At 40.3% G+C, this 16,473-nt stretch overlaps 1 protein-coding gene across 3 annotated transcripts in view; it reads left to right on the forward strand.

Annotated features, from left to right (window-relative positions):
• The first annotated feature begins 1,562 nt into the window (after positions 1-1,562).
• The window catches only part of LOC133499167 (ADP-ribosylation factor-like protein 15), a 131,483-nt gene continuing 116,572 nt past the window's right edge, over positions 1,563-16,473 (forward strand). Inside the window, exon 1 of one of the 3 annotated variants that reach the window (XM_061816816.1) lies at positions 1,563-1,870. In XM_061816816.1, coding sequence (XP_061672800.1) covers positions 1,856-1,870 — 15 coding nt within the window. In that variant the 5' untranslated portion in view covers positions 1,563-1,855. Of the gene's footprint in view, positions 1,871-2,682; positions 3,380-7,295; positions 11,743-16,473 lie in introns of those variants that run through there. The other 2 variants (XM_061816817.1, XM_061816815.1) reach the window with 2 other exon arrangements.

Consider the following 16,473-nt stretch of genomic DNA (forward strand, 5'->3'; position numbering starts at 1 on the left):
CCACATCCAAGGAGTTTCTCTCACATCAAAGACCTTTGGAACAAATCTTCATATTACGTTTGCTATCAATCAGTAGCTTAGTAATTGGATCAACATATACGTTTTTCTAAGGTTTTATATATTTTTGAAATATGCAATCAACTAACATTTTACATCCATCCATCCACTTTCTTTGCCACTTATCCTCACGAGCGTTGCGGGCCTATCCCGACTGTCAACGGGCAGGAGGCGGGGTACACCCTGAAATGGTTGCCAGCCAATCACATCGAGACAATCACACCTTTGGTCAATTTCGAGTGTCTCATTAATGTCGCATGTTTTGGGGATGTGGGAGGAACCCGGAGTGCCTGGAGAAAACCCACGGAGGCACGGGGAGAACATGCCAACTCCACACAGGCGGGTCCGGGATCGAACCCAGGATCTCAGAACTGTGATGCCAATGCTTTAGCAGCTGTTCCAGCTGTGCCGCCCAACCTTTTCCAAAACAACAATATTCATTTGATTTACCTTTTCACGCTTTACAGTGGTGTGGACAACAGTAATTGGACACTCTACATTGCCCTTAGGTGTGATTGTGAGTGTGGCTGTTTGTCTCGATGTCCCCGCGACCCTTGTGAGGATAAGCAGCTCAGAAAATGGATGAATGGATGTTTACAGTGGCGTGAACTACCCTTTTACATTTTGTTGACGTTATAAAACGCTAACATGGTGTCATCCATTGCGTGACTATATGAAAGACTTTTCGATTCATATTAAAGGTGAACTAAAAAATTACGACATTAATAATACTCATGACGACACAAAAGGGTTTACAGGCCTCGAGTAGTGGTTGAGCTCAGGTAAACACCGCCATCTTGCGGTGAATTGTAATTTTACTATTTGTAGTTTAATGTTCCCAGATGAGAAGACAGATGTAATATACAACTGATGTTTGTTTGTTTGTTTGTTTTTCCAAACTAAACAGTGGGACTACTTTTTGCTTGGTGTTGTGTGACTCTAAATTGGTTCAATGCATACTGTTTATATAAGTTCCACCTCATTCATACCTGAACGAACTGCACAGAAGTATCCCCTCTTTTTACACTCTACAAGAGCGATTCATGGATATTTTCCCCGTCCCTCACCACATAAAATATTGGGGCGGGGGGAAAAAAAGATCCTCATAACAACACAATCAAGAAAAAACATTTTATAATAAGGAAAATCTTGTGCTGATTGTGCTCCTTTTGTCAAGATAATTTACTCCAGGTTTTTGTGTGAAGTGTGAAAGTAAGAGAACAAATTGCTCTGAAGCAATGTTCAAATCATTGATTCTTATTAATATACATTTTGAGCATTTGCAGGTTCATTCTTTTTTCAGTCTCTTGCTGTTCATACATTTGTACGCACAAATATAAGGCCCTTTTTTAACTTTTGTTATGAAGCTAAAAAAATAAAACACTAAACGGGACAAAGTGATGAAATGACAAAACATGGCCTCGTGAAAACACTTTCAGTAAAAACTCATTTTTTTTCCTGTAATATGACAAATTTGTATTTTGCTTAGCCCATCTTTTGTGTTTGTGTATGTGGACTTTACTGCCAAGGGCTACATATTAACAAGGAACTGGACATGGAATTCAAACTGTCTCTCAAAGTACCTTCGATGTCATCTTCTTTCACGCACGTGTTGCGTAATGGGTTATGTCAAAGTTCACAGCAGATCAAATGCCTTGATATGTTTCAATTCTTCACCTCATCCTCACGCTACACTCTTGTACTAGCTGTGTATTACCCCTGTCCTTATGTCTGATTAAAAAATATATATATTTTTTCAAAAGTCCCATATTTTACCAAAGCAACTTCCAGTTTTAGGATGTTCTATACAGAGGTGAGTCGTGACACTTTATATTTACTCAATTAACATTTTGGATAAACTGTGTGCGTGAGAGTAGTTTGAATTAACCATACTTTTTACCTTTACTTGAGTATTTATGTGAAGTAGAATCGATTCCTTTACTCCTTTCCAATAATCGACAAACTGCTCACTATTCTTATTTATCTAATATTGCCTGCGCTACATATTTTATCAGCTTTGACTTCGGTGTAATTCTAGAATCATTTGTGTTTATTTATGTTTGACTGTTTGTTTGCCCTGTGATTGGCTGGCAACCAGTGTACCCTGCCTCCTGCCCAAAGTTAGCTGGGATAGGCTCCAGCACTCCCGCAACCCTTGTGAGGATAAGCGGCTCAGAAAATGGATGAATGTATATAATAGAGTGAAAGTTATTAATAGTATTGTTTATTTAGTATTGTTATAGTAATTTTTCAGTATATTCTTCAATATGAATTTCAATACGTACGATATTTTTATTACCTATTGCAGGGGTCACCAACGCCGTGCCCGTGGGCCTATGGTAGCCCGAGAGGATAATTTAAGGCATGTTCTAAAAATACCACAGCTTTCAATTTTGAATCTGACTTGCTTATGTTAGTTACATTTTTAAAATACCTGTAATGTACCATAATACAAAACATTTAAACGAAAATACTTTATGCATCTACAGTATAATTAACTATGACTGAAGTTTGCTGCAAACAAGTCATGTAGCCCTTCGTACAATCAGTTCTCACGAAGTAGGCCTCAGCCTCAAAAAGGTTGATGACCCCTGACCTACTGTATGCATTTTTACATGCATCATAATCATATTTCTGTTATATAAAAATATGACATGATCAACAATAGTGTTGCTATTTTGAATCCAAAATTTAAAATCCATGAAAATCGGTTGGTAAAATAAACTGTAAATAGATGACCGGGAAATTAATACAGTTCAAAACAAGCCCATTTTTTTTCTTGTTTTTTGTCCCCCCCAAATCACAATACGGTCGCCATGTGTTTGGTCACATGACTACGTTACGTGCATACGCTGACTTGCCTGACGTCATGGCGGAGGCTTCGTCGGCTTCCTCAACGAGCCAACCAACCAAAGCGACTCTCAAACTGTATGCAGTGTGTGTGTGTGAGGGGGGGGGGCACACACAAAAAAAATAACAAACAAACAAACAAAAAAAAAAAACTGCGAGCGAACCAGAGTGTGTTCCAGCCCTCAACCCGACCAGGCTCCCCCAGCTTGCGTCGAGCCGGGACGTCGTTGGCTCGTTTCGGTGTGCTTTCAGGCGCAGGAGACGGCGAAGACGAGCCCCGAGTGTTAGCCCACTGAAAGGCTGTTTTTTAACACTCCGCCGTGGCTTGTCGAAAGGCGGGGAATACAAAGCGACGTGTTGCCCGGACGCCCTTTTTCGAACATTTTGGACTCGCTTGAGCTTAAAGGGCGATTTCTTTCCCGAGTGTGTCGCTGTCGCTGGGACTGGAGAACGCTCGTACATGGATTATCTGGTGAGTAAATGTGTCAAAATGGAGTGGCGTTGCTGTTACTCCCCTCCAGTCAGTGAGACGCCTTTTGACGTTGCTGTTGTTCGTGCGAGGGGTCGCCCAGGTATTTTTCAACTCAGGGAAGGGGAATCCTCTTTGCTCGGGAGCTAACTAAAGCATGAGCCAACCTTTCTTGGACTGTTTACGTTTTAAGAGTACTTCAATCTTTTCAAGAATCCGTACTTGAGTATTTATGATTTCTGACGACTTTTTACATTTACGCCTTACATTTCGGGAAGGGGGTGGGGTGCGGGGAGATCCTCATGCTAATGAGCTAACAAACTCTTGCAGTTCTTGTACTGTAATGTTTACGTGTTACATGTGTCTCCACAGTACTTTGTTTTTTCACGACTTTTTACATGTAAACAAGATTTGGGGTAGCCTAATGCTAATGGGCTACTCACTCTTCAATCTGCCACTCTTGCACTTCACATGTTAACATTACTGTAGTTAAATTGCTTTTTCAGGGCTATGTTTTTGTGACCGCTTTTTATATTTACTGCCAACATTTGTTGGATGCTAATGACCTAACTCCTGTATCTGTTAAATGTACGGTTTTCACTATTGAATATCCAGCCATCCATTTTCTTTGCTTTCTCTGCTTATCCTCACGAGGGTCGTGGGGAGTGCTGGAGCCTATCCCAGCTGTCAACGGGCAGGAGGCGGGGTACACCCTGAACTGGTTGGCAGCCAATCGCAGGACACATGGAGACAAACAGTTGAACTCGCAATCACATCTAAGGGCAATTTAGAGTGTCCAATTAATGTTGCATGTATTTTGGGATGTGGGAGGAAAGCGGAGTGCCTGGAGAAAACCCACGCAGACTTGGAAAACATGCAAACTCCACACAGGCGGGGCTGGGATCGAACCCGGGTCCTCAGAAGTGTGAGGCCAACACTTTACCAGCTGATCCACCGTGCCGCCTATTGAATAGCTATTATTCTATTAATAATTCAACCGATTATTCAAGTAATTGGCTATAAATGTTACATTAACTTATTGGAGAATGTTTTTCTTTCTGTTTGGGGTTTATTACCTGATTATTGTTGTTTGTAAGGCGTTGTATGGTGAATAAAGCAGACTGAGAGCTATGTAGTAGTCCATTGTGGAGTGTGAACTGGGGCTTTTGTGTTGGGGTGGGTGCTTTAGAGCGCCTTGTTGTTGGCCGTGAGTGTGTACACTTTATAGGGGGAAGATTTGGCTGTCTTGTTAACAACTCTCTTCTCTAGTGAGTCAAAGTTAAAAGAAATGTATTTCCCGCTATATTTCTTTTTTTATATTTTCTGTCAAGTTTTTATATTTAGTCATTACATTTGAAAACTGATATGTGCTACCGACTCATTACAGGGTTTATTATATGGGGATGGGAATTTCTAAATTATCAGTGGAAATTTAAAAAATTGGCGTCACGTCTGCCTCACAGTTCTGAGGACCTGGTTTTAAATCCAGCCTCACCTGTTCGTAGTTGCATACATTTTTTTTTCAGGTAGTCTGGTTTCCTCCCACAACCCCAAAACATGCATGGTATGTTAATTGAAGACTCTAAAGTTTCCATAGGTTTGAATGTGAGTGTTTGTTTATATATGTGCCCTGTGATTTGCTGGTCAGTGTTTAGCCAGCCTCTCACCCAGAGTCAACTGGGATAAGCTCCAGGATACCCGCAACCCTAGTAAGAATAAGCAGTGTAGAAAATGGATGTATGGATTTTACATAATTGAAGGCTGGCTCACAATAGGGACTTAAATACAGTTGGGGAAAATATACACTATATTGCCAAAAGTATTCGCTCACCCATTCAAGTAAACGGAATGAGGTGTTCCAATCACAGGTGTATCTACATTTGTAAAAGAATGGGTCGCTTTCAGGAACTTGGGGAATTCCAGCATGGAACTGTGATGGGATCCCACCTATGCAATAAGTCCAATCGGGAAACTTCCTTGCACCTAAATATTCCACAGTCAACTGTAAGCTCTATTATAAGAATGTTGAAGCATTAGGGAATGACAAGAACTCAGACACAAAGTGTTGGGCCACATAAACGTATGGTCAGCAGACACTGAGGCACATAATGCGAAAATGTCACCATAACCATCAGTACACAAAGGTCCATAAGGACATGAATCTTGTGTGGATGATCTTGACTGGACTTCACAGAGTCCTGACCTCAACCCGATAGGACGCCTTTTTGATAAATTATATCAGGAGTGCTCAATGCGTCGATCGCGATCTGGGCAGTCTTTGTCGGTCGCAGGACGGCGTGCCCCAAAAAAAAGCCAATGTTCCCCCTAAACTGCGCGCGTGGACAATTGTGCACCGCTGATGCAGTCTCTTTGCACAATATTCTGCGTTGCGCGCAAAAAAAAAAATCCAATGCAAATTTAAAGTACAACATACAGCTATTCAGTCTCTGACATTTTGCAATGCGATTCAATGAATGAGGGATGGCTGGTTGTTACATCCAATGGCACAATTCACATACGTACTGTAAAAAATGAAAATAATCCACTGGTTTCTTTTAGGCAGCACACGGAACTTTCTCTATCAACGACCGCTGCGCCGCCACACTCTCTTTTTCCTAGTTTACCTTACACCCGCCCCCGCTCATGAAGACATTAGACTCATAATTACAAATGTTACAGTACTTACGCAGCCCATCAATGTGTTTTATAATGACAGCCTCCACCACCACTGCTCTAATTCGGAACACTGTCTGGGCAACATAGAGCAAAGAGGAGCTAGAAATGCTGCTTATGTTTGGTTTTAATATTAATGGAGAAAGTTAAAGAAGATATGCAGTTGTTTTAAGATGCAATGAACTGTCAGAGTATGTGAATAATTGAAGAAAAAGTGGTTAAACTGGATGTGATTTTCTCTTTTCGAGTGGGAAAGGTCTGGTCTGAAGCCAAAGTAGAAAGTGCAGGATGAGATTGTGTGTAATTTTCAAATTCCACCTTGGCACAACCTGATCCAGGATGAAAGCACAGATAATACAGTGCACCAAAAGCTAATTCTGTATTTTCAATACAGGAGTATATTACATAACATTAATAACATAACATTGGGAGCATCATCATTATCATCCCCCCGTTGTCGTCGGTAGCTCGCGAGAGGCTGGCTGCTTGAAAAGTAGATCATGGGGTAAAAAAGTCTGGGCACCCCTGAATTAGATCATAACTCCAGACCCAGATCTTGTCGTCCTACATCAGTGTGTGACCTTGCAAATGTGCATCTGGAAGAATGGTAAAAATAATTCCTATTGAGACACTCCTAAACCTTGTTGACAGCCTTCTCACAAGCGTTGAAGCTTTTACAGCTCCAGAGGGTGAATCAATACTGTATTGAACCCTATAAATTAGTAATATGATGTCAGTTAAAAGTTCACATGTGAGTCAAGGCAGTTAAGTGATTACTTTCGGCAATGTTGTATAGTGTATATCAGTATAGCCCCGAGTGTCTAAGACAACTAGATATTATGCAACTACAGTCGTAGATTGATGAGCGACCCCATTTATTATTATTATTATTATTTTTTGTTCGGGGCCATACCTTGAATTTCATTCATTCATTCATTCATTCATTCATTCCGTGTACTCCGGTTTCCTCCCACATCCCCAAAACATGCATGCGAGGTTGATTGAAGACTAAATTGCCCGTAGTTTTGAATGTGAGTGCAAATATTTGTTTGTTTATATGTGCCCTGCGATTGGCTGGCAACCAGTTCAGCGTGTACCCTGCCTCTTGCCCAGAGTCAGCTGGGATAGGCTCCACCACCCCCTTGAGCCTCGTAAGGATAAGTGGAACGGAAGATGACTGAATAATTCCTTTTAATGAAAATACCCCCAATTCCCATAAATTCCCATATTTTCCATTGTAAGTTTACTATTTGGAATGCTGTATTTCCATTATTTGTAAAGCTTCCTTGACTCGGCTACAGCTAATTGGGCCACTTTATTCCACTTGTATCAATCACATGTCTGTTTGTGATGAATACCAGTGACCAAAACAAATTGTTACTACAGTGCTGTAGTCGCTTTTAGCCTGAGGGGTGGCTGGTTTGATGGTGGTGGGATTAGGGTGTGCTGTTTGGGCCTTTTTCCTCTGATGGGTTGGGTGCTGCTGTGCTGAAACAGTGCAACAATAGACAGGAAGCAGAGGAAAATGATAGCACAGACATTTTCGTTGTCATCCTTTACGGAGAGGAAATGCAGGGGAAGTTAGTAACTCAGTATTGTCCTATTGTTTATAACAAGATGTAGATGCAACTAATATTGAGATAAATAGGCTGATAAACAGCCATCCATTTTCTATCGCGCTTTTCCACATGACTAGGAAGAAAATCCAGCAAAACCCCACAAAACCACAGGGGGATCATGTAAACTGCACAGAAAAGCTGTAGCTGAGAGTTGAACCCTCAACCTTCCCTGTGAGGAAGACATGCTAATCATAAATGGAGAAAATTTGGGAAGGGATCACAGATGGAGGGATCCACCTTTCAGATTGGTGCCCAATATAAATCACATAATAGGATGTTATCCATCCATCCATCCATCCATCCATCCATCCATCCATCCATCCATCCATCCATCCATCCATCCATCCATCCATCCATCCATCCATCCATCCATCCATCCATTTCCTCTAGACGCTTATCCTCACGAAAGTCGCAGAAATGCTGGAGCCCATCCCGGCTGCCAACGGGCAGGAGACGGGGTACACCCTGAACTGGTTGCCAGCCAATCGCAGGGCACAAAGAGACTAACAGCCGCACTCACAATCACAGAGGAGGAGAATTGGCAGGTAAACAGGCCAAAATTCAGATTTCATGGGATGAGGGAGGGCTAGAGACTAGTTGGAGTGGAAGAGTGTAGAAATAAATTGAGATTTAAGCAAATGTACAGAGACAGCCACTCTAAATTCCCTGGGTAGGATATCCAAGAGTAGTGGATCTTGAATAGAGAATACTCTAGATCCTGCTGACTTCTTGAAAAGACATATAAGACAGAAAAAGCAGTTCGCATGCGCAATACTTTCATTTCTGCCATGGTCGTATGATGGGCTTGTGTCCCATGTATGTATATTTGGAGAATTTTGATTTACATGGAAAGGAAACTGTCAAAAGGGACCACACAACACATCAGTGCTGAGAGAGGAATTTGCTGCTAACTGTTGCCATGATACAGCCTCCCTAAATTACAAGTCCAGCGAGTGGCCAGACATGACCTGGCAGCAAACTGGACAAATTGCGCTTGTCCAGTTTGTGAGAGAACCATCCTATGACACTGCTCCGGAATGTTTGCATGCGTTTCATGCGGTAGCCGTTTCATTGCATCATTTGTGCTCACGTCTGGCTGGAGGACCGTTCACAACCTTGAGGCGAGTGTGCTTTTAAAAAGAGATCACATTTTTTTTTTATCTATGCAATATCCTTTTCACTTTCTTAAAAAAAAAAAAAACAGCAATTTTCGATAGTACTTGTACAGGATCCATTTTGGTGTTTATGAAGTGCAAAATTGAAATACTTCTGGCATGAGAGTTAAATCACAAACTTTAGTAATCCATCCATCCTCTGTTTGAGGCACACTTGAGTAAATGGATAACTGTTTAACTATGAACAATGAAAAGGAAACATGGCAGGATAGTTAAACGCTCCCCAGTTGTTATATTTTTGCCACATGAGTGCTCCCTCCATTTTAAAGTAGAATGCCATGCTCGGCACATAACATCCAATAATGCTTTGCTCCACAACACAGTGGAACGAACCTCTTAAGATTGAACAGTCATTTCAGCCTCCAATTTGTTTATTTTCCCAGACAATCATTCCCATAGAAAATAAAGGAAGTAGAAATAATCAGTTTGATAGTCAAGGAAAATAGATTTCTTCATTGTCATCCATGTGTAAAGATAAAGTAACTGCTCTATTAATAAAACAAATGAAAAAAAAACTGCACACCATCTGATTTCTGATGTGTAGCTTAGCATTCATAAATTATGTTGGTTTACCTTTGGCGTTGAGTGACTATGCGAAGAGAAGGGTGAGTGACGAGCAAAAGGCATCGCGGGGACGGAGGGGGAGGCAAACATTTCACAGCCGAGAGAGAAAACATACGTACGAACGTATGCACCCACACAACTTAATGACACTAAAGTTTCTTGATGAAGAAATATGAATAAATTTGCAAAAAACAAACGAAAAAGTCACAGAAAACATGTTCTTTGTCTTATGAAAAGTCTACTAGCGTAACGCAAACACTTACTGGGATACACCAAACAGTCTAGCGAAACTAGCACTGATATCGCTGCATTAATAAATATTTAAACAACTTATATTGACCACAAGTGGTAGCAACACATGCAGACAGAACATAGAACAATACTTCCAAACATAAATTATTCATCCTCATTAAAAAAAATTACGAATATTACTACAGCCATTATTTCCTATAGAGACAACAATGATTTTTCTTTGCTAAAAAAAAATAGATCATTACCAAAATAGAATTTTGTACATGGAGTTATGTCCATCTTCAGTTTCTTACTAAGGTGCTCTGAAAGGCATGTTATGTTTAAAAATATGATGTTCTCATTTTAAAGGATATTTTTTAACAATACATTTTCTTTATTGGCGGCACGGCGGAGAAGCTTGAAAGCGTTGGCCTCACAGTTCTGAGGACCGGAGTTCGAATCCTGGCCCCACCTGTATGGAATTTGCATGTTCTCCCCGTGCCTGCGTGGGTTTTCTACAGGCACTCTGGTTTCCTCCCACATCCCAAAAAGAGGTTCCCCTCAAGTCTTGGCCTGACAATAGACTATTTATAGTGTTTCATAATGCTATCACAATTGAGAGTGGACCCTTCGATTTCCTTTCATACTGATATCAAAAATATTGATAAGAGCATTTCAATTGAGATGAAGTAAAACATTTTTTTGTGACTACTGCTGGGTAAATTTGATTGATGAATTTTGTCAGTGATAATTTTTTTGCAATTTTTAAAAAATTGAAACCTCATACATCCTTTACATCCCTGAACAAATGCAGCATGTCAATCCTTTTTTTTTTTTTTTTACAATTTTTCTTACAGACAACAGGTTCACGGGAATCTTTTAACTTCACTCAACTGCCTTGTCAGATAAAAACTAACCTGCTAACCCCTGCTATACAAACTGTGCGCCATTACCAAGATTTTAAAATGCCACTTCTATCTAGCTCAACAGAATGAATAATTTACATTAAATATGCTTCATAGGATTTCACAAATTAAAGCATAAATAAGAGAATTGCGCATCATAAATATCCACTACACATGAAACCACGGTGCAACTTAAAGGTTGAACACAATCTGTTCCTGGACCCCTGGTCAACCTCTTTTTCCAATTGGAAATGAAAATATTAAATTGTTCAAGCTATCATCATCATCAGAAATCCACTAAGCAATTGCTAATAATTGCTAATACGTTTGTGCTTGTGTGACGGACCAATTTATTATACAAGGGGTCAAAACGATCACTGTGAAGCTTCAAGGGAGACTATTTCATTTACCCATTTTTCTAATTGAATTATTTTGTTGGACAATTTGTACTTGTACATTACGGTTGTGAAAATTGTCTCTTATTAAGTCAGGATACATACTGAAGGGTGTTTGCGTGAAAATATACTCAGGTGGCATTTCATCACCTTTAATTTTTGTGAAAAGATTTTGCTTTATTTTCCAAAGTGAATGTCCACAGGGATGCTAGTGGCGATTCAGTAGGCAATAGTGACGACTGTCACTTGACATCTGAGCTGAATCAGCACCATGTTGACTCTCATGACTCCGCACACGATGGCTTCAATCTCCATAATTTCCTTCATCTGCGTCACACATGCACGAACCCCACACAAATGCAGTGATTTTTTTTTTTTTTTTCGGACTACATACAGTATGGACAGTATACAATGTGTGGGTGTGTAATGGCGACTAATCCAATTTGTGGTCTTTTTCTGGATCTGTAGTTGTCACTGATCCCTTAATCTCTGTGGCAAGAGGTCCACACTTTTTCCTCACTTAATCAATGCAATATTTATTTTGTAATTTTCATGAATGAATATGGCGAGTAAACACAAGGCAAGCTTTACTCGCACCCCTCCAGTTAAGCACATCACACACACAGGACTCGGGTTGCTGCCCCAACGCTGTTTAGCTCAGCTACTCCCTGATCCGCCGCCATGCATTCACTCACTCAGGGAAGCTGAGTGACTTGCGTGTGCCGTGTGATATGCCTGTTGCTGAGTGCAATGTCAGAGCACATGCAGCTCTCCCTTGCAATTTGCAGGATTGGGCTTTACAGGGTAAGAAATATTCCACAAAATGCTGCAGTCGTAGTGCCAGAGATGTTGTGTTGTGTTGTATGTGTTTGGATTTGGAATGTGAGTTTCAGCAAGGTGTATTTGTCTTTGTGTTTTGAAGCTGCCGCTGACCAACTGTGGCTGTTGCCTGGTCACTGAATGGAGCGTTTGCTGTGTTTCATGGTTGTCAGTCACAGCGAAACACTCAGCAGGAACTAGGGGATGATTGCTGTTTGTTTTATTTTGGTTATTTGAATGTGGTGTTCACAATGAGAAGATATTTTTGAGGTATCCTTTTTTTCGGTGCCATTTATCCTTATCATCACGACACTTAAGAAAAACATCTGTCACTTTTATTTTAACTGCAGCTGGTCACTCCTGTTTACCTCTTATTCCCTCGGATAAGAAACCATTGTTCAGGGGCAAAATGCTCTCATGGATGATATGTAGCCCAGTGTCTATGACTTCACTACCACTGACCTAAACCAATAAGCGTTTAAGAAAATTCTACATTATTGTATCATTTTGAATGCAGCATTATCTGATGAATAGTGAGCCTGTATGCACCTATTAATACTGTGTCTCACACATGACTCATCCTCTCAGTCGCACTTGAATCAAATGTGTGGGAACACCACAGATGAATATTAGGTATCCTGTAAAGCGGTTCTGTGGATCCCTCTGTATATCATGCTGGCAGATGTACTTGACACCTTGAATGCCAGCCATAGGAGACCTTGACCTATAGTAGAGTTGCTTGTTGCTTTGATTGGGTTTAAGATTTGAATGAGGTTAAATGTCAGATTGTGTTATGAACATGTACTGAATATTGTCGAGGCAAAAAAAACCTGCTAATTAGGTGACGTGAACGTCATCTGACTGCCCATAATGCTGGATATTCACCAGACAATAATGACAACATAATCGATCAAATAAATTTGGGCTGTATGATTTTAAATATCTTTTCAGTACGGCTGTGGCTATTTAATATTATTAGCATTGATTTTTTTTTTTTCGAGTTATTAGATAAGATTGATTTTGTGATATAGCCACCGGTGCACCTTTTTAATATCTAACCTTGACCATACATTCGAATTACAGCTTACACAGGCTGTATTAAATTAGGTGACAGTATTTACCTCACCTTGCGTTGGCGATCGAAGACATGCTGTTGTGTATACCTCATATACTTTGAAGAACACAAATTGCATTTTGTCATCTTTTTTTAATAAGTGAAATAATTTAAAACTTTGGGCAAGCTGTATTTTTGGAGTGTTGCCCTGGCTGTCGTGCAAACGTATGTCTACATTATATATATAGTGGTACTTGTACTTATGAACGTCTCTAGTAACAAAAAATTTAGGTTACAAAAGGCCTCCTCGGAAAAATATTGTCTCTAGTTACAAAGAAAATTCAGGATAAACTTTCTTTCGGCTTGTCCTGTTAGGGTTCACCACAGCGTGTCATCTCAGATGAATGCTCATATTTGTTTGGCATAGTTTTCACGCCGGATGCCCTTCCTGACGCTATCCCTGTTGGGGTATGAAAGGAAACAATAGGCGGTGGATTCGCCAAATTCCACTGAACATAAACGTCCTGTATCTTGGTTTGTGTAGTGTGATAGAGCTGCTCTCCTATTGACTATCGCTTTAGCATCTTCCTGGCATCCCATTGGTTAGGAGGGACATAAGTATTTACCCATGATGCATTTCCTGTATCTTGGGTTTTGTGGTGCGATAGAGCTCTCCAATTGGCTATCGCCGTAGCATCTTGTGGGCATCCCTTTGGCTAGGAGGGACATGTTACCCATGATGCCTTTTGATTCCCTTGGGCACTCAACTGTCACTGAATCACGCTGGTGCTTTTTGACATCTGCATTTTCCTTTTTCACTTGATCAGGAATGCAGTTCAGTCACAATGTTTATTCTAAACTTGGTACATTGAACTGATCAAAACATTTTACGCCTCCTTGTGTAACTGTCAAACTAATTCTGTAACTATTGTGTAACTTATGTTAATATTGTGCCCTGCAGAATTTACCATCACCACAGCAGAGGCTGGAGTGTTTTTTTTTTTAAATACTGGAATTAATGTGTGTATTTTTATAATGAATTTAAGATGTTTTTGCTTCAGGGATGATGACGTGTAAGAGGCCCTGCTACAGTGAGATGTCCACATATTTAACAAAAAGCACTCGATGGCAATTGTCCTCTGTTCAATTCACTCCAATACTACTTTTGTTTTTCTCACTTTTTATTTTTCAGACCGAAAGCTCAAAATGGGAGCTGAACTCAAATTTTGGGTAATTCTTTAGGGGTTAAACGGTGCTCATTAGGCACGCTGTGGTCACTTCATTATGTCATTAATGGGCTGGAAAATGACCTCCTCCCCCAATCCTTCAGATCGACAGTCTCAAGGCTGGTTCGTGCTTCTTTGGAAAACAAACCCAGCGGAGAGTGCATGCCAGAATGGCCCAAATGAAACAAATGTAGCTGGGAACGTTGCAAAACCATATCGCAGATATGCTGCCTTAACTTTTCAAAGTTGTAATAGTGAGTTTTGTTCCATGTATGTATGTAGCATCTTACTATTTTACTTTTGTAACGGCAATAAAATTAACAAGATAAAAAAATTGTGTCTGTTCAATCACTGACATCAGTAAGACAAGATAGCTGTAGAAGAATATGCAGTTTCTAAATATTTCGTACAGTGATGGTTATTTGTACACGTTACTATTACTACTATAAGTTGGATTGCTTTTACATAAGATTAAAATTAATTGGTTTTCACATCTGCTTAAAATCCCTTTCTGATCATTTGAAACCAGAAATGAGGCCTCTTTTACACAGATATCCTGCAAATTTCACTTTATCAGAGCGACAACAGATATTTCATCCTTTTTACGTTCGCTTTGCACAATACAACAAAGCAGGATTTTTCTGCAACACGGCATTCCACAGTCAGACAATTCGGCCCGCCACGCAGTTGCACACTGAGCGATGCAGCCGATACCAGGTGAAGTGAACAATTGTGGGGAAAAAAACAGTTGTTGAGTCTTCGTCGTATATCAAGTGATTATAAAGTGAGTGTTTTGATTATAGGGCAAGAAATTGGTCAGGGTGACAACCTTAATATTTACAAGAAGAATAAAAAAAATCTTCATTTGTAAGGGAAGCCGATGTTTACCAAATCATGACTATGATTGGACCTTTCCGACTGGCGTTCAGCTGCCCCCCCAACCCCTCTTAGCTACAGTTGCCATGCCTCACAATCTTCCAAAATGGCGATTGAACAGAACATGTTTGAACTGGATCCTCTATCGCGTATTCCAGATAATATTGGGGTATGTTTTTTGCTAAATGCGTCAGACTTGTCCAAGAGAGTTCCACATAGAGGTCTTAACTATTTCATGCAAGGATATGTACATGGAATTAAGATTTTGGAAGGAGCAGGACACAAAGTCAGAGTTAGAGCGAAACGTTGGCGATTGATGCAAAAAAGTTTGACGCCTCACAAATTTCATATTGAAATCCAACAGGATAAAATTGTGGAATCGTACTGCGCATGTAAAGCAGGGTGAGTACTTTTTACTTGGAAAGATCATGAGTAATATCATTGTAGTCTTTATAAGTGAGTGGGTGTATTCATTTGACTCGGCTCATAATGGAACCCAGTGCTCTGTCTTAAAAGTCCGATGTGATACAAAAAGGCAAATAGATGTTTGTCTTGCATGACGTGACGTGTTTATGTATATCACTAACCCGACTCTTCGGGATAAAACATGACACACTTCATTTAGCAGGTCAGTGATACACTAACAAAGTGAAAGTTGTTCTCCTGCAATGTATAAAGCACTAATAATGAAATCAAACTCAGAGCAGATACTTCTCCCTCACTTACCCTCCAACATAGGGCCTTGTGTTTGTTGATATTGTTCACATTTAGTTGTACGTGTGCTCTTCCACAAGCCTTAATCCATCGTAGACACTACCTCAACTGTGTTTTAGGCTTTGGAAAATGAAACAACCGGGCCCCTTGTAACGTAGCAGGATATCTTTAATCAGAATTGCACGTTCCCCAAGCGCATCTGAGGACCATTTTGTTTGTAACATTAACTTTTCCAAGCACACGTGACCGATAACCAACATTGCTTGTGGGACAATGTGGCGAGAGGGGCGTGTCAAGCCAGGGGTGAAGACAATGCGGCTATCTGATTGACTATTATTGTACGAGTGATTGACAGGTTGGAAAGGTCCACGTGGACCACAACGTATCTAATCAAAGTGTCCTAGACTTATAAACATGGAAAAACAAACATGTCTTACCTGATGTTTTTTGCAGTTTTGTATAAATGTAGGCTCCCCAGAAGGCAAAATATATTTTATAAAGGAATACTTTTTATTTATCTACACTACTTGAACCTTCATTCCCTTCTGCAACACTCTACAAGGATCGATGCATACCAGGATATGTCTTCCCGTCTTTGGTGACGTAACAGAATCTTTCATGAGTGATGTTCCTTGCTTATTGGAACACATTACACAACGAGACCAAAACTGGTAATAGTCATTTTTTTTTTTAATCCAGCTATCCATCCACTGAGCCTCTTATCCTCACAAGGCTCAGCGTATTGTTGAAGCCTGTCCCTGTTATCTACCGGCAAGAGGTGGGGTACACCCTGAACTGGCAGTCGCAGGGGCGATATCAACACCATAACTAAGCATGAATCGATCC

Source organism: Syngnathoides biaculeatus, chromosome 4, assembly GCF_019802595.1.
Source record: "Syngnathoides biaculeatus isolate LvHL_M chromosome 4, ASM1980259v1, whole genome shotgun sequence".
Lineage (NCBI taxonomy): Eukaryota > Metazoa > Chordata > Actinopteri > Syngnathiformes > Syngnathidae > Syngnathoides > Syngnathoides biaculeatus.